The 19,381-nt window shown below is 47.0% G+C and overlaps 1 protein-coding gene across 1 annotated transcript in view; it reads left to right on the forward strand.

Moving 5' to 3' along the window:
- The window catches only part of LOC138497698 (Y+L amino acid transporter 2-like), a 461,544-nt gene that overhangs the window by 194,982 nt on the left and 247,181 nt on the right, over positions 1–19,381 (forward strand). Inside the window, exon 4 of the mRNA XM_069621313.1 lies at positions 11,641–11,785. Within this exon, the coding sequence (XP_069477414.1) occupies positions 11,641–11,785 (145 nt within the window). The remainder of the gene's footprint in view (positions 1–11,640; positions 11,786–19,381) is intronic.

Consider the following 19,381-nt stretch of genomic DNA (forward strand, 5'->3'; position numbering starts at 1 on the left):
AAGAAGGAGACAAGGGCGGGCAGGGAAACAGGGAAAAAGTAGTTTAAATTAAGGAACAGCAAACAATGGATACCCAAGTTAAAAGCACACAAGGCCAAAGGAGGGCAGCACAAACAATTTCAATTTCTGGTGCACTGTGCTCAACTCGCTCTGCAGATGGAACACCTCACTCTGACATCCCAGCTTACCCCCCCTCCTGGTGAGTTCCACCTGCGACTATGCGTCGTATCAGTATTTAAATAAATATTTGAATTGTATAATAAGCCTCTGCTTCCACCTTCTGGATTCTCAAACCTAGGTGGGTCATCTCACCTATCTCAATATGCACTTTCTGGGAGCTCTCATCCTGAGTGCCCTCATCTTGCCCTGCTGATCTATTTGCATTCCTCCAGCTTCCTGTCTGCCTACTCTAGTGTCTCCCCCCTCCCTTCCTCCTACTCTATGGTGCTTTCCGTCTCTCCTATCTTCTCTAACTGCTTCTCTATTGACTATCCTGCTCTCCTCACTAAATCTGGTAGGAAAAAGTTTAAAATGGACATCCTGGTCTCCAACCCAGGCCTCCCTATCGCTGACACCTACACCAGTGCCTCCTCCAAGGAAACTCTCACTGACATCCTCTTTGTTGTACCTTCTCCAGACCTATTCACCCTTCATATGGTCACTGTGATCTCTCCTTTCTCTTCTTCTCCCATTAATGGCGGCACCCGGTGGGATGCCCTCCTGGCCTCCTTCCATTCCTCAAAGGTCATCATTAATGTCTACTCCAATGGAACTGTCTTGGTCCAAGGCCCACAGGCCAACCTTCACCTCTTCCGTTCGGGGAACAGGGAAACTGTTGCCTCCTGATTTCTGAAGGTTGAATCTAGGGATTCGCAGGCAGTTCTGGTGGGTAGGTCTGGTGGGGCGGTCAGTGAAATTTTTTGAGGTTTTGCACGACAGGTATTTAGGCGCTTGATTGGCTAGGCATTAATACTTTGCTGGAGATTCTTCTCTTGATGGACAGCCAATGGATGTTATGCCTGGTGGTTGTTATATGGTGCGATTTAGGAATGTTGAGGGCTGATCGGATGGCATTATTTTGGAGATACCTAGATAGGTATCTCCAAAATCCTTGCAATAATTAAGTTTTGCAAGGATGAGCGCTCTGGCCAGAGCCAGGCAGTAGGCAGTGGTTAAGAAAGATCTGCACCTACGGTCTGATAGCACAGCGAGTAGAGTGCTCGCTTTGACATCTGTGAAGAGCCTGCTGACGCAGGTTCAAATCCCGGCAGGGCCAAACTCAGCCTTTCATCCTTCCGAGGTCAATAAATGAGCACCACACACTGTGGGTAGTAATAAGCAGCGCTTAGATACCTGAGGGTTTGTAGCGCTATATAAATGCTAAATTATTATTATTATTATTATTACAGGAGTTTATTCATTTGCACGTGTAAGCTGTTGCTGATGCAGTTGCCTTAACTTGTCAGTTCAGTGTTAGGGAGGAATCCAGATAAAAACCCAGAGTTTTTACTTCTTTGGAGACCTTTGTGATATTGCCATCAATGTTGAAGGCTTTCAAGTTGTCGAGTTTCTTGAGTTTAGTTTGGGATCCGATGAGGAGAAGTTGCCTGGATGACAAGATAGATTTTCACTTTAAAACCAATTCTGCATCTTATCGATCTAATATAAACATTAAATAACACTAAAATCAGTACACTTGATTTATTACATTTAAGGCACACTAGATCTGGACTAGCAGTCTCCACAGGGACTACCAATGTTCCCAAGCCCAAACTCAAGTACACCGATTAGCCTCTACCTGGCCGCCCCTTTTGGCCATTTAACGCTGGTATGCATACATTTGGGAATCCCGGTTACAAATCAGGGTTGTAGCCCATTTCTCCTTGAAACAAATATTATGCTTGGAGTCTATAAAAGTATGCCAATATCGGTCCTTCATTTTAGTAGCAAGCAAGTTATGTTCCAGGAGGTTGTAACTAAGTTTTCAAGCCTATTTTAAGGTGACTTAGCAGCCTCTATTGGGTTTACAATTGAGGGTGGGAACTTTCATTTCTCACACATTGCCACTGCCAATCTCTCTCTCTCTCTCAGTCAGATAGATTAATTATCCTCCATTTGCAACAAAACAAGCAGCTGGGAATTGGGAGATGAGGGAAAGGGAGCAGTCTGGAAACACGACTCATTACAGAAGCTACGTGGTAGGTGCTATGGGAGGCAGGAACACTTCGTTCAGAGATAGGGATGCTTGATATTTGAGGTCTGCAAGCACTTATGTCACGTTCCTTAATATGTTGGTTGGTAGGCTGAAAGAGACACCTCAAACCTCACTCTTACATGCTCAAGTGCTGTGCTCAGTAGTCTGCATGGACTTTTACAACTCCTGTTAGAGGCAGTGCAAAGGCGTTTTGTCAGGCTTTCATCAGGTTGTCATGGTAGGGGCCAGAATCCCTGCTTGTTTCTACCAGAAATATACCCTACTGTCTGCCCCAAGCCCTGGACTCCTCTCACATAGGGCACGCCGTCAGAAACAAACATTTAATTTTCTTCACAAAGAAACAGCAGAGAAGTTGATTCCGTGAAGTACCCAAACAAAGCTCAGTGCACCATCCCTTTGTCCTACTGAGGGTGTGGCAGCTGCAGGAAGGTGAGGAGAGGCATCCTGGGCATAACAGCAAAGGCCTTTGGGTTAGGGGGATAGGATGGACAATTCAACAACACTTCAATGTCGAGTTTGCAGGCTTTATGTCCCCTTGATAGGGATAGGATGAACAATTCAACAACACTTCAATGTCGAGTTTGCAGGCTTTATGTCCCCTTGATAGGGATAGGATGAACAATTCAACAACACTTCAATGTCGAGTTTGCAGGCTTTATGTCCCCTTGATAGGTAAGGGTCTCTGCCCAAGTTCCTACAAAGCTTTTTGCAACTACAGGATGAAACCAGGACAAAAACAAGCATGCAGTATTTATCCAAATTGGCTGTTCTTCAAGGGATACTATGGGGCTCTCTGGCATTAGCAGAAGCAAAATGTGTGAGCTATCCCCACTAAGAGGCACCACTTTATCCATGAATAGCTATTTACACTATACAAGAGAGTAGGGGAGAGTGGCTGACTTTATAAAGTAAGATTTGTTTGACTGATTTTTCCTCTAGTATTTGCAACTTTACACAATTTGGTATACTTTGTGTGATTCATTTAAGTGAATTGTGTTTGCATAGTTTAGAATCCGGTTTCTAAAGCTTTGAAAAGTCATATACGTTGGCCCTGCGGACTCCTTTTGTTTGCCTGGTCACTTCCTACCTTATTTTGGCATTGGGCTCTTAATTTAAGGGGATAGCTTGGATTTCTAAAGCCTGAGCATGCAAGGTATGTACATGCAAATTAGGGGATGGCTCTCTTGTCTAAAGCCTGATGCTGTAGGGTGCAGTATGGGCAATTTAAGGAAGCGCAATATGTTGCTATCTAAAGCTTGGCCACCTGCAGTGCAATGTGTCCTATGTAGCAGTGCATTCATGTGCGTAGGGCATCTTGGGTGTTGACAGTGATTTCTGTCGTTAGCACTTTCCAACATGTGTCTTTGATGTGGCTGGGCTCCAAAAGTTCTTCTGGGTTTAATGGGCAATTCCAGAGTTATTCTAGTCTGGCAAGGCAAATTGGCATTATGCAATTCGGTTACAGTTTTTGAACATCTGATTAGAGACTAGCATACTGAAATCGAGGCGCTTCCTTGGGCAAACTGTAAAACCAATCACCTGAAATTAGGATGCAGAGTTGTATTTATTAATTTGGGAGTTTCACATAGCAAAAGCTAATAACACTTAGAATGTTTGCTTTACCCTTGATGCAAAAACATTATGCATTAAGTGCATCAAGGGCACAGCAAACCTAAGAGTCATTATATGGCTAGACTGGCCTACATTTATTGTAGGCCAGTCTAGCCACCTAATAACACTTCACTTACATTTTTGCTTTACCTTTGATGCGGAACTGTGCGTCAAGGGTAAAGAAAAAAAGAATGCCATTCCCTCAGCAGCCCACCCCCAACATTAGTGGTGGAGGCTGACACTCACGCAAACAAATTTACCTAGGCATTCACACATCATTCAAACAACTCTTTGCATGCACACATTCACAAAATCAAGCACCACCATGCATACAATCCCTACATGCATACACATTACATAAAAATAAACAGTTGCCATTCCTGCATACACCCTTGAAATGCGCCGTGCTGCCTCAAGGTGGACCGGATGGCCCTTTTCTCCATGAGGTACACACAAGAGGAGTCCACCTGTGTTAGTCAGTGTGTTCACGTTGCAGGTCTGCACACTGTGAACATTAAGCCTGACAGGAGAGGCGACCTCTTCTGTCAGCACGTTTACGCCACTAGCGCAATAATGAGAGGCAGCAGGACCAGTCCTCGGATGCCAAGCACCTTCAATTATTATGCACAACATTTGTTGCAGAGCTGAAAGAGATCCACAACCAGCAAACAAAAAAAACGCGTAGCGCGGGATGTGTTCCTGTTTAGAGGGCGGCAGGCAACACAGTCCCACATGCAAATGAAACACACTTGGGACTGTGCTGTCTATCACTCATACTAGGGGGCGGCCTGCCACTCAGGCGAGGGGGCGGCGCCCCCCACCCTTAGTGGCTGTACCCATGTGTTTTAGGAGCGAAGTTTTACATCTTCACACGGCGGAAGGTGTGGCGCTGCCCGATGACTGGGCGCGCACACGGCGGGGTGATGTTACACGCCGCCGTGTGCAACATAAATAAACGGGGCGTTCCCGGCCGCAGCAGAGCGACTGGGAAGCCCGAACCGAGAGGACGTCTCAGGCTGAGTCCTTCAGGGTTGGGGGCTTACGGAAGGCGCTGGGGGGTCCTGACCAACCCCCAACAGTGGCGACGAGTGGGAAACAATGCCTGGGCCCGGCGGTGACTTGACCGACAATTTTTGTTTATTTGCAGCGAGGTCGCCTTGAGACTTCGCTCCGACCCGCAGGCCGTGCGTTACCCACGCGGCTGGCGGCCATTTTGTGAATCAGGCCGTGAAACTTCTCCGAGCTCCGGTTTGAGCTGAGAAGTGCATCCAGGCCTAATTTTTGGAAATCCTGCTAGCAGGCAGTGATACCTGCATGTGACTATGCCCAGTTGGTGATTTTGCATTTTCCTGGGTCTCCTACGTCGAGTGCAAGCAAGGAGGGCTACAATGGCTGGGCCTGCATAGCCCATATTTCTTTCTTGTCCTAATTTTTGGAACAGATGGAAGCTGAGGCTTCTCTTCATATTCTTCATCATCAGACTGGTGGCCCCACTGATCTTCATTCTCTTCATCATCACAGAGGTGTGGTGCAGCAGCTGTTTTTTTTCAATGGTGCTGGCATTTGGACTTGGTGTTTGAGTTGCAGCCCCTGTCCTTCATGCTGGGGATGCCTGTGCGCTCGAACGAATGAGTGATACTGAGGACCAGGACGGAGCGGTGGTGCAGCGGCCTCCACGTGCGCCAGCAGCACCTCAAGGTTTGCTGCCTCCAGTGCAGCCGGCACAGCAGCCTCCAAGAGGTCAGGCAGGCCCTCAAGGTCCTCTACTTCCAGCACAGCCTGTGGCAGCACCCGTTGTTCAGCAGATTCTCCCCGTTATGGCTCAGGTACGTGCACAGGCGGCTCTGCGGCCCATCCCGGAGTTTGATGTATCAGGCCCACCTTCCAGTTTGGGGCCCAGATGGAGGAGGTGGGTGGACCGCCTGGACATGTACTTTTGGGCTGCCCAGGTGGTAGATGATGATACCCGGCTGGCAACTATGCTGTACTCGGCAGGTCCATCTGTCCAAGAGACTTTTGAATCGCTTCCGCCAGGGGATGGATCCTATGATCAGGCGAAGGCCGCTCTGCAGGCCTACTTCCTGTCTCTCGCCAATGCGGATTATGAACGTTTTGTCATGCTCTCTGCCAAACAGAAAGACGATGAGACTCTGGACACTTTCTATGGGCGCCTAAGGCGTCTCTCGCTGGCCTGCGCTTGGGGTGATGCGGAGGACATGATCAGGACGATGCTGATCCAGGCTTGCTCATCGGGCAAATTAAGGCGCCAGGTGCTAAGGGAGCTGGAATTACACTTCAGCGCATCCTTGAACTGGGGAGGTGCCATGAGGTGTCAGAGGTGAGGGCTGCTAGAATGGAGGCCGGGTCGCGCCCCATCAAGACCGAAAAGGTATGTGCGATGTGGCGAGGTGGCAGGGACACTTGAAGACCTGGCGGCAGTCCCCGGGATCGAGCCAGGAGGGCAGGAGAAATCTGCCAAAAATGTGGGTCTGATCTGCCCCACCCTGCTGAGTGCCCTGCGGCTGGAAAGACCTGTGGACGGTGTGGGATGCCGGATCATTTCTCGAGGGTATGCAAAGCCGCAATGCCAGTGTTGGTACCGAGGGACCCGGGACGGTCCATTCTCATTCGCCAGGGTCGACCATCCAATGTCGCTCAGGTGGATCAGACTGAGGAGGATGCCCAGGTGGAGGAAGCTGAAGAAGAGGAGGAAGAAAACATCTTCTTTGTCTCGAGTGTGGGGATCCTGAGAAGTAAGAACAGGAGACAGCCAAGGTGCGTGGTCGAGGTGAACCAATCTCCAGTCCCCGTCCTTGTGGACACTGGGGCGTCGGTGAATGTAATGGCCCGTGGACACTATGATGCCATGAACAAGCCCACCAAACTGGTTGCTCCCAAGGCCCGCATTTTTGCCTTCGGTGGTGTTGACCATATCCCTCTGGACGGTGTGTTCGTGGCAAAAGTAAAACATGAGGGCTCCCAAATCACAGCACAATTCTACGTGACACCGGTGAGCACCAACACGCTGCCAAGTTGTGCTGCAGCAGAGGCCCTCAGCATCGTCAGCTTCGCATACTCTGTCTATTTAGTGGGCATTAATGACTTTCTTGAAAAGTATGCCGCACTGTTCAAGGGGATCGGGCAGATGGCCGGTGACCCAGTGAGTTTACACATTGATGAGTCGGTGCAGCCCATTGCCCTGAAACATCAAAGGGTGCCGTTCCACCTCCGTGAACTTGTCGACAAGGAACTGGACAATTTGGTCAATCTTGACATTATAGAAAAGGTGGAATTCCCGACGCCCTGGGTGTCCCCAATAGTGGTGGCACGGAAGCCTAAACAACTCGATGCTGTTAGAATCTGCATCGACATGAGGCTCCCGAATAAGGCCATTAAGAGAGAGAGGCACCTCACCCTGACGATTGACGACATCATTGCGGAGGTACAGGGCGCTCGTTTCTTTTCGAAACTGGACCTTCGAGTGGGCTATCACCAGGTTGTCCTCCACCCCGAGTCGAGGTACATCACCACCTTCACGACACACCGAGGGCTATACCGCTACAAGAGACTAAGCTTTGGTGTGTCCTCAGCGGCGGAGGTGTTCCAGAACATTATTCGGGCGCCGTGGCTGATCTACAGGGCGTTTTGAACATAAGCGACGACATCCTGGTGTTTGCCAGAACGGAGGTAGACCATCTGAGGCGGTTGGCGAAGACGTTCGGAAGACTGCAGTCCTTGGGACTCACCCTCCACAAAGAGAAGTGTGAATTTCTCCGACCACCGATAGAATTCTTTGGTTTTGTATTCAAAGAAGCGGGTGAGTCTCCTGATCCCCGGAAGGTGCAGGACATAAAGAAGGAGCAGCCTCCGGAGTCCGTATCCGAGGTGCGAAGCTTCCTAGGCATGGTCACATACTGTGGACGATTCATTAAAAATCTGGCTTCCAGATCGGAACCGCTCAGGGCACTGACCAGGAAGGATGTCATCTGGAACTGGGGCCTGCTAGAACAGGCGGCTTTTGATGACATAAAGGGTGCCCTGGCGGCTGAAGACACCATGTCCTTCTTCGATCCCGCGCTGCCTTCAGAGATCATCGTCGACGCCAGCCCATTTGGCCTGTGCTAACACAAATTGACAGTGGTGGGGGCGTCCGCCCGGTGGCATATGCCAGCAAGGCCCTGTCCGATGCGGAGCAGCGATACTCACAGATCGAGCGTGAGGCGCTGGCAGTACTGTGGGGATGCCGGCACTTCCGGCTCCACGTCTTTGGACGCCCGGTGACGGTGATGACAGACCACAAGCCACTGCTTCCCATCCTAGCACGGTCGTCATCCAAGCCACTGGCACGCATTGAGCGGTGGATGCTCGCTCTTTTGGAGTATGGAGTCACCTTGGTATACCGGCCAGGGGCGAACAACGCTGCAGACTATCTCTCCAGACACCCTGGGGCGTACGCAGGCGAAGTCCAGGACGCCTGTGGAGAAGAAGCAGAAGAGCACGTCTGGGTGGTGGTGGAGGCAGCCACGCCAAATGCCATGCCTCTTCAGGAGCTGGAAGCAGCTGCAGCGCAAGATGAGTGCTTCCAGATCCTCGATGCAACAGGGCTCCTGAAAGTCGGTGCTGGAGGCTCAGGCGGGGCGCACCCAGGAGGCCAGGACCAGACTTGAGCAACTATGGAAAGTCCGGGAGGAGTTATTGTTCTCGACATCTGGCCTTCTGCTCCACGGAGATCGGATTGTGGTGCCCCAATCGAAGGTGGACGAGGTGATCGCTTTGGCTCACTGTGGTCATCAGGGTGCCGCCAAGACCAAGGCACGCCGACGGCTGAAGGTGTGGTTCCCCGAGCTAGAACGCAAGGTCTGTTTGTGGTGCCAGGCAGCATCTCCCCTGCAGCGGGAACCTGCAATAGAGACAATGCCGAGGGGGACGCGCCCTTGGGAAATTGTTCATGCGGACTTTGGATCCAACACCATGGGCACCCATTTCCTAGTTCTGGTCGACGAATACTCTAGATACCCCGAGGTGGAGTTTGTGGACTCTGTGGCATTTGAGCACGTCGTGGTGGCCGTGGAAAAGGTGTTTGCGGCCCATGGTTTCCCACGCACGCTGTGCTCGGACAACGGGGCGCCATTCCAGAGCGAACGCTTCTCGGAGCTGATGGAGAGCTATGGGGTGGTGCACAGGAAAATCATGCCCCTCTGGCCCCGGGCCAATGGCGAAGCGGACGGTTCATGAGGACTCTAAATAAGACCTTTAGAATTGCTCAAGGGCAGGGGCAGTCACTCCAGAGAGCCCTGTACCAGTTTCTGAGGGTGTACTGCACCACGCCACATGCATCCACTGGAGTGGCCCCGGCTGAGGCATTTTTCAAGCGGTGTCCTCGGGGTTTGCTACCAGAGGTAGGAGAGAAAGAACCTGGGGTGATCAATGACCAACAGGTCAAGATGGACGGCGGCTGAGGATCGAGCAAGAGAACGCTCGGAGAGGGCTTCGCCCGCAGCGGCTGGAGCCTGGCGATGAGGTCCTCATTCGGAATAGGCATCCCCATGGGAAGCTCTCCCTACCGTATGAAGCGGAACCGCTGGATGTCGTCACGGTCCGGGGATCCATGGTGACTGCATCGGACGGACGGACGGCGGTAACTCGCAATGTGAGTTTCTTCAAGAAACTGCAGGATCCAAGAACTGATCCACCTCCTGATCCAGACCCAGGAGAGATCCCTGAGGATGAAAGGGAAACACTCTGTCTGCCTGAGTCCCCGGCCCGGGGCATGCTCCTGGACAGATCACCCGTGCCGGAGGTGAGCAGGAGCTACCCCCAGAGGGCTGGGCGAGGGAAGCCTGCTCACCTCACCGATTACGTGTTGGGTCACCTGGCTGTTTGTCCTGAGGATGAGAACTGTTAAGTAAGGGGACCCGGGTGGATGTCAATAAAGGGGTGTTTTTACATGGGGTTTTTGTAAAGTGTTAAGGATTCATTTTGGTTTGTTTTGCAGTGTCTAGTGTTAGTATTGTTATTGTTCTCCCAGAAAAAGGAGGAGTGTGGCGCTGCCCGATGACTGGGCGCGCACGCGGCGGCGTGATGTTGCACACCGCCGCGTGCAACATAAATAAACGGGGCGTTCCCGGCCGCGGCAGAGCGACCGGGAAGCCCGAACCGAGAAGATGTCTCCGGCTGAGTCCTTTGGGGTTGGGGGCTTACGGAAGGCGCTGGGGGCTCCTGACCAACCCCCAAAAGAAGGGAAATGGAAGGAAAAAAGGCAAGCTGAAGTTGCTTTTACTCTTTCATTTTCCCCTCTGTCGCGTGAAAGAGCAAACACTGGCCCTCATTCCGAGGTTGGTGCTAGTCATGGCGCTATTAGCGCCATGACTAGCACCAATACCGGTACCGCCACGACTTACTGGTATGGGGACTTATCTTTGTGGGACCGGTAAGTCCCCATTTGAAAAAGCCATTGCCCATTCCCATTTGAGCCACCATAGGGCTCAATGGGAAGGCGTCAATAACGGTACCGCAAATTTGCGGGTCCCGTCCATAACGGCTGGTAAAACCGTTAAAAATCAGAATAGGGCGCAAAGGGATTACCGGTACTGGTGTCATTACCGGTGCCCGGTAACCCTTTGCGCCCAGGTCGTAATGACTCCCACTGTCTCCAAAGGTGCTTTGCAGGCAACATTTACTAATGGATTTTTATGGAATCAGCCTGGTTTGGACCAGGTACATACAAAACCAAGGCGGATTCCATAGAAATCCATTTGCTGTACGCCTGCATGAAATTACCATGCAGGTTTACATCGAAAAGCACTGACGAAATGAGGAGGAATGCACAGTGGACATCTTACCTAAATCAAGGTATAAAAGCATCACACCTTGTTTATAGGCCCTGATTTACTACTCCACCCTAATTAAAATGAGGGTGCAAGAATGTAGTGAGCCGTAACTTAATGTTTTAAGGCGAAATGTGTGCACTTTTGTTACAAAAGAGAACAACGGATTATCATAAATATTTGGTAATGATTGATAAATAAAAAGACGATACCTATTTCACACATACTTTGCACGCAGGGGGACGCCAATGTTAGCACGTGTGTGCTGTTGTGGCCCCTACATGCAGTTTTCAGCACTCACAAAGGGGAGTGTAATTGTGAAGAGAAAATCAAGGTCAAATCTGCTTTACTCGTCACTTCCCCTTTCCATTTTGTAAAAAAAATAAAACCACCTCGAAATTACGCTGTGGAGGCAACATTTTATGAAGGATTCCAGTGGAATCTGCCTGCTGTTCATCAGATTTAAATGCCAGGGATATTCTGTAGGAATCCATTGGTTTTACGCCTGCATGAACATCTCATGCAGCTGTAAACTTGGGTGCTCTTCCAAGATGGAGGAGGAAGGCAAAGTGGAGATCCAGACTCTGCTTTGCATGCCTCCTACACCTTGGCTCTCTTTTACACCTCTATTTTATGAACGGCCCAATTGACAATTACCCCTATTGAGTTTTGCACAAAATTCCTTCCCATGTTATCTCAAATGCCTTCATATTATCATGTTGAACAAGCAGCGAGGCCAGCTTGTTAAAATGATGAATGCAATCACCTACACGAGTCTTGCTCTTACATTTCCATATCCTGAAGGCAATTCTTTGTTACAGAAAGGTACATTTATTTCAAGGCAAGTTTTTATTAAGAGGCTTGTGAAAATGAAGACAGACTATCACACAGACTATCACACATTAGTGTTCTGCCTCATTTATCTTTGATTATAAAATAGCGTCACGAAAAATACACACGCTTTATAACTATGTTTTATCCTCCTAGGAAAAACAGAAAACTTGGCATCTCCATTTGAAGGTTCAACAACGAATGCTGGAGCCATTGCACTGGCACTTTATTCCGCCCTGTTCTCCTATTCTGGGTGGGACACCCTGAATTATGTCACAGAGGAAATGAAGAATTCGGAAAGGTAAGTCTGGCTTTTTTCCTGCAGAAAAGATGAACCATTCCAGGGGCCTCTGAAGCAATACTAAATTGCTTTAATGACCAGGACTGATTTAAAAAGGGGCTCATTTTCCAACTTCACAGAGTGCAAAAAAGAATGGCCTCATTACGACCCAGGCGGTAGCCGCCGGAAACTTACCAATTCCGCCATGGTGAATGGAGCAATTACCGCCCCATTCCAAAGTTGGCGGGGGCGGTAATTCCCCATTCGCCATGGCCCTTCCCCATTCCCATTTTTGCCCCCATAGGGCTCAATGGGAATGGGGAAGGCGGTAATAACTGTACTGCAAATTGCGGTACCGTTATTACCTCCAAAGTCCCTTTGCGGGTCCTTTCCTTAATGCCTGGTAAAACCAGGCATTAAGGGAGGACCCGCAAAGGGACCTCGGAATAGGGCAGTAAGGGATTACCAGCACCAATGCCCTTACCGGTACCAGTAATCCCTTACCGCCCGGGGCGTAATGAGGCCCAATGTGTTAAACATGTGTAAAAAGCAAGCCAGGGGATTTTAATGGTTTTGGATTACAGATTACATTTTTCGACCACCCCATCCACTACGGCTGACAAGACCAAATGAATTTATGCCAGCTTGTGGTTTTCTTGCTGGCATAAATGCATTGGATTCCTGTGGAATCCACCAGCTTTTAGGCCCTGCCAAAAACCTGGTGGGTTTTATAGGAATCCCATGCAAATACCTTCCGTCGTGCTTAAACGCAGGGATTGATTTATAAATGGTGCATGTAAACCCGTATTCACCTGGATTTGCAAACATTTGTTGCACTTCATAATGCAAACAATGAAAAATGCAGTGGCAGAAGGCACTGCTTGGAAGTGCACACATTTGCTTTCCCTGCTGTGCAAATTGCACTTTTTACAAAATGACCCCAACAGAAATACATCTGCATTCTTCATGAATCATTTATCAACTATTTACGCCTTTTGAGGTTTTTGCTATGTGCATTTACTTAGGTTAATTAATTGTTCTTTGTTAATAATGGAGGTATATAAGAGTTTAGACAAAAGTCAAATAGAAATTATTTTTATATGCTTAGCAAATAAAATCTATCAAAAGCTGACGTGTTACATATAGGTTTTACCTTAGCAATGTATCTGTAATATGTATGATAGTTACCAGGGCAAACAGGGCGTTTTTTAAGCTGGTGGTATCCCTGCAATGCGGTTTGTTGTGACTTTTGCAGACAAACTCTTCCTAACATCTTCTACTTCTTTCCACGAAACACAATAGAAATAGAGAGGGTGCACGGCACCTCTGATTCTATACTTGATGAGGGACTGAGACATTGCCACATAATTATCAAATTCCTTAATTTGCTGGTTAAGGAGATGGTAAGAAAAAGAGCCAGGGAAATGGGCAGGGTCACCTGGGAAAGAACAAATCAGTCATGCTTTCCAAGTGATTTCAGTCAGGAGATTGTGAACAGGAGTGACTGTTCAACCCTGCAAAAACCCTTGCCTTGAAAAAGATCTCTCATCGAATGATTTATCGTGCCACCCTGAAGTTGGTTGCGGACGAAAAGAGACTTCCAGCTGTGAGCCTTCTATGCAGGCTGGAAACCTTATCTGGCTGGTGGCGAGAACCAGAAGGACCAGAACACTCCCATATCTGATCTGCCTGCTCATTGATTGATGACTCACATCTAATGCTGTTGTTGGTGGCTTGAACTGGGGGTAAGCATCGGCTGCTTTGGTTACATTGAAAAATGTTTCTTTTTGGGCTGGCCTCTGCCCTTGTAGTGTCCCACAACGGAATGGAGGCCGTGTGGGGTCTTTGGAAAGCCCATTCTGAATACGAACAGAATGTATAATACTATTTGTATGATCGTCACTGTGATGTCCCAAATGTTATATTTTAGTCCTCACCATGGCATCGTTACTTCTGGCTTGTCCTTTGCTACTCTTTGTTGTATGCGCCTTTACCCATCACATTACAAGGGCTAAAGGGTAGCCAAAGTGAGTTTAAATTATGTCCACTCCATGGGGATTAGTCCTAGTTCTGTCTAATTGTACTGTCTAAGGTCTTGAGGAACCAGTAGACACACCTTCTACAAGCAAAGGAGGGATCTATTTTGGATAGCAGAATGACATAATATCTTTAGGCTGGGTGAGCAGACCACAGTCTGGCTGGTCATTTTATAAGGAGCACAATTCGAGCTTGAAGTCACTTGTCTTGACCTTAGGCCTGGTGGATGTCTGGCAGATTCACCCCCCTTGCAACAAGGATTTCACATTCTTCTCACCTGTCCATTAAACCTCCTTGCAGATTTTATTTGTCTTTTCTCCACTCTTTTAATGGGAAGTGAACTGAGGAGCACTATTTTTGTATTTGTATTTTATTTTGTATTTATTGAGCACTATACAGCAAAGCACCGTACACATGTCACATCACAATTACAATTTATGAAGTAAAAAAAAATTAGAGAAAATAAGTTGTGAGCGCAGGGCAAAAGAGTGGATAGGAAGACAGAGAACAAAGAGGAAGAGCATTCCAATGTAAAGGAACAAGTAAAGAGAAAGAACGAAAACGGGACTGGGCACATGGAGGACGAGGAACAGTAAGAAAAAAGAGGGACAGAGAATGAAGAGCGTGCAAGGGGGTCGTAGAAGGATACTAAAAATAAGAGGTAAGAATTAGTAAGATTGTGGAGAGATTTAAAGACCATATCGAGAAAGTTAAATTTGAGACGCGAATGAAAGGAGAGCCTCCCAAGAAACGATAATGAAAGAGAAATAGAATCACGAGGTGAGAGAGAACATAGAAGACAAATAGAAGAATTAAAGATTGATTTTAGAGGAGCCAATCGCAAAGCAGAAAGACCAACGAGGGTAGAAGATCAATAAAACAGGTGAAAAAAGACAAGAGATGAGATTGGGAGTTTAGTTGCTCTGAAAGTGAGCAACGGTCTTGCCATGTGGATGTTGAAAAGATGAAACCAGCATGAGCGAGAAAATAAGGAGGTATGATGAGAAAAGGAGAGCTCAGAGTCCAGATAAAGGCCCAGGTTGCGGCAAGGGAAGGAAATAGGAAGCAAAGAAGGAGGAAAAGATATAAAAGCAGGAGGAGTAGGAGGTGGAATTGTAGTTGCACTTCCATCTTGGCAGAATTTAAGACAAGATAATGGTCAGCAATCTACGACTTAATGGCCAGAAGACAAGTTGTCAGAGTGTCATGAATAACAGGAGTAAAGGAAGAAAAAGAAAGGTTGAGTATCATCAGCATACAAATGGTGAGACATTCCGAATGAGGAGATAATTGAAGTAAGAGGAGAAGTATAAAGAGATAAAAGAAAGGGGCTCAAAACCGAACCCCGAGGAACCTCATGAAGAAGAGAACCTGTGGCAGAAGGCTTTTCTGCCCAAGAAACCGAATAAGTAAGAATCAAGCCAAGAAAGAACAAAACCAGAAAACCAAAAGATATGAAAGCAAGAGTGATCCACAGTGTCAATATCATCCTGTAGGGTATTATCAGATCCAGCTCGTCATGGAGGCTGAACATGTCTATTCTATCGGACCTTGGAGTCAGTGATAGGCTTCATAGAGATATTGTGTGTCTTGTAGATACAAATAGGGGTTCTGTTGATTCCCTGGCCCCTCTCTGGGATGCCACGAAGGTGATGCTCACATGGGCTCATTATCAGCTTTCTCTCTCACTCTAAGAAGTAGAGGGACAGCAAAACCCAACCTATAAAGCTGCCCTGAAGATTGCAAAAGTAGTTTATGTCACCTCTCAAGAGGAGGCGGACATGTCTTAGGTTGGTATGTGATCAGAGTTGAACCTGATCCTTGATAGTCTGGCAGAAAAAGCCACCTTTAGTAGCCACCAGCTCTTCTGGAAAAAGGGAGAGAAGTCAGGAACATTTCTGGTGAAACATCTAAAGAAACTGCCTGACTATAGGGTGAACTTGGGAATTGGTGTGAAACGCTTAGGATTTGCGATATCTGCTAAGGGGATAGATACACTATGCCTTCACTAGTTAATTTGAGCAGCTGTGCATCGAATGTTAGGTTGCCACTACAGAGGCCTGTAATTCATTCCTTGGGGTTTCTTCTCCTTACTAGAGAGAACATTTCTATCCTGGATGGACCTGTGAGATGGGGGAGATCTCCTACGCAATTAATATTATTAAAAAATATAAATATCCAGACCTTGATGATTTTCCAGCTGAGTTCTATCAGGAATTAAGGGATCTCTGCATCCCAGATTTGTGGAATTATTTGAGACCATCCAAGCTAGATATCTTCTTTTAACAGGTATTAAGGGGCTGGTTACCCTGATCCTAAAAAAAAAAAGGGAAAGATCACATACCTGCTTGATCGACCTAACGCTTTTCTGTTAGATTTGTATGCCTCATCTAGCGATAGTAATGGATACATTGATAGATCACTCTCTGGTGGGTTTTGTGAAAGGCAGTCATAGCCCGACACTTTTGAAAGTTGATTGATCTACTAGAACTGCATGGCTCTAGCACCAATCCTATGACTGCCATTACTGTTGATGCAGAGAAGGACTTTGACCAGATGCATTGGGTTTTCCAGGAGTGCACTTAGGTTAAAGCCTTGGGAATGGTTTTGTTTGCCCATTTAAGACACTTTACACTGGTGCATCAGAGAAAGTCCAAGCAATGGTATAATGCTGCATGTTTTGAGGTTGGGGAGATGCACAATAAAGGTCTGCCCCCTCATGCTCTTCCATTTTCATTTGGTTATGGAGACCATATATGTCAAGATTTGCCAATATAAGGGGCGGAGGGGCTTTCCTGGGGCTATGGGAGATTAACAGCTACTGGAGATGATCTTTCGCAACATGGCGTCCTGCCCACTGCCGCTGAATATTCTGAATTACTAAAAGAGCATCTGCCCATGAAATCGACTGGGACAAGAAAAAAGTGCTTCCTTTTACCTTCTGCTTCCAAAGACTTCTTTACACTCATCGCAGCTATGAGTGGGCCAATGATGGTCTTGATTTCCTTCATATAAAATTGGTGAGATATGTAACTTTCCTGATGATGCCAAAAGTAAGGCCAATATTACAGAAGGTGAACACTGCCTTTGAGAAATAGGATAAGAATAATCTGTCCCTCTGAGGAAGAGTGAATACTATTAAAATGTGTGGCCTCCCTCAACTTTTATTTCCTTGCCAATTCCTTTGTGATTCTGAAAGGCGACAAGGACCTGTTTTATTAATTTCTTTCGCAGTATGGGAGACAAGCTAAATTGTCAAACTCACTCTAGTACCGAAAAACTAAAAAGAGTGGTTTTGAGATGCTTGATCTTGCTGCATATCAGACTGCCTTCACTCTGCATCTTCTTGTTATTGGTTGAATACTGACATGGCAGCAAACCCAAGATGGCTTACACTGGACAGTTTATTTTTGCTACATACACCCTTAGTTCACTGTTCTCAATTGAATGGTTCCCTGGTGGGAACAAAATGCCCATAACCACGCAAATAGGATCAATACATGGTGAACATGTATTAAGTTGCCAGATTCAACCACTTCTTCCACAGGAATGCCTCCTCATGGGCGTGACCCTGTGATGACTCAGAATGGTCATAAATTATGTTTGTGGTCCAGGATAGTGGAGGGCGTCCTGAGGATATGTCAGAACTGGTCAGATGGGAGCATGACTGACTTTTTTGGTATCAAAAATTACAAGTTATTGGAGCATGAACATCATCACTATGATGTGTTGGTGGAAACTGTCACCAGACACACTTATCTAGTGTCTGGTGGGAAAGGTGAAATTCTTCCCCTGCAATAATTGGTGTCTAGCGAGGCATTCCCTGCATCTGTAATATATGGTTTCATCAAATCATGTTGTTTTCTAGGCCTGAAGAAGGCCACGACAGACATTTCTGGAGAGAGTAGTCCAATCTTGAAATCAGTCGAGTAGCCAGGAGATTGATTTGGTATTCTTTTCACTATTGGAGAGTTGATCTTAAACTGAAATTGTTACATCCAAAAAGTATTTTTTCATGTTTATTAGTATGATATACCTGTGCCTATTAGTCTGAACTTTGTTGGTGTTGTTGGCTAGTATGTAGGACACTGAGAAACATGTTCTGGGAGTGTTGCACTCTTCTGGAGGAACTTTTAGATTAAATAGAGTTGGTTCTGAGGGCCCAAATTGCACGTCTCACACATTATGGCCCTAAAACCAACCTGAACTTGCCCCACAAATTATGCCTGCAGCTGAAACATTGATCCTCAGGGTTTGACATTCCAGAAAGTGCCTTTTAGTGGAAAACTGGGTTCATTAAGCCCATATGCCCGGAAGGCTTGGAAAGGTGCAAAGGAGCATGGGCAAACATCTGCCCAATGGGGACATTTGGAGAATTCTATCGACCTCTATGGATGACAGACCTGTTTGATGGCTTGCATTCCATGCCGGACAAGAGACTAATTTGCAGGACTCCCACCCGCCGTTTGTTATGATGCAGAACACCTTATTATTTTCTTTTTCGTTTCCTCTTGTCCTTCTCGTCATACCTTCTGTTTCACTTTAGGCCATGAGGTGGGGACCTTCAGGGTTTCTAATGGCAATTGAATACAGTTTCTCTGATTTAGGTGTTATATCAAATTAAGTGTTGTTATGGAGTCACTGCTTTGCTGTAGGGCCTGCCTATCACTCTTTTTATGACTATTATTTTATTATACTATGAGGGGCCTTTCCTCCAATCATTTTCCCCTCTTTTTAGGAAATTCATATTTGGGTGGTTTTTGCATTGCTGCTTTGTTATAACTAGGCCTTTTTCCCTCTTTTTAGGAAATTTGAATCCTTGACATTGTGGTGACTGCTGTACTTTGAACTGTGTCTCATTAGGCTCTCTCCCACTCTCTAGGTCCCCACCCCTGCTGGGCGTACTATTGTACTCTTGTGTGTCTCCAGTCTGCTCCTGCTTTGTATCCCTACCATGTGACCTCCACCGCCTCCCCTCCCCTCTTTGCTTTCTGCGTTGTGCAGCGCTGGGCTATGTCTCTCCTTCTCTCCTTTGCTCCCTCCTCCTCCACTTTCCTTCTCGCACCCTCTATGGTGCTTTCCCTCTCTCCCATCTTCTCTAACTGCTACTCCATCTCCTATACTATCCCTCTCACTAAGTCTGGAAGGAAGAAGTTCAAGAGGCACAACCTGGTATCCAGCCCAGTTCTCCCTATTGCTGATACTGGTGTGCAGTCATAATATCTAAAAAAAAATGTCGAAAGACAAAAATGTCGGAAACAAAATGTCGAAAACAAAAAAGTTGAATGTTTTTTTTTTATTTATATATATTTTTTGGGTTTAGTAAGTAAAAAAAAGGGGTAAAATAAAAATAAATTGAAAAAAGGGGGGTTGGGGGGAACCTGTAGATGGTGGCCACGGTCAGAGAGAGGCCAGGAGATATTGACCAGGATTTAGTATCAACAAAATTCATGTGGTTATAAATATATATATGATTCAGCTACCACTACGATAGAATAAATCTATTAGACTGGTCTGTGTGCACAAAGAGGAGTGCACCTGATAATGTTATCTTTGCTGGAGTATAATATATCCAAGACC

This window comes from Ambystoma mexicanum, chromosome 5q, assembly GCF_040938575.1.
Source record: "Ambystoma mexicanum isolate Mex_15411 chromosome 5q, UKY_AmexF1_1, whole genome shotgun sequence".
NCBI lineage: Eukaryota > Metazoa > Chordata > Amphibia > Caudata > Ambystomatidae > Ambystoma > Ambystoma mexicanum.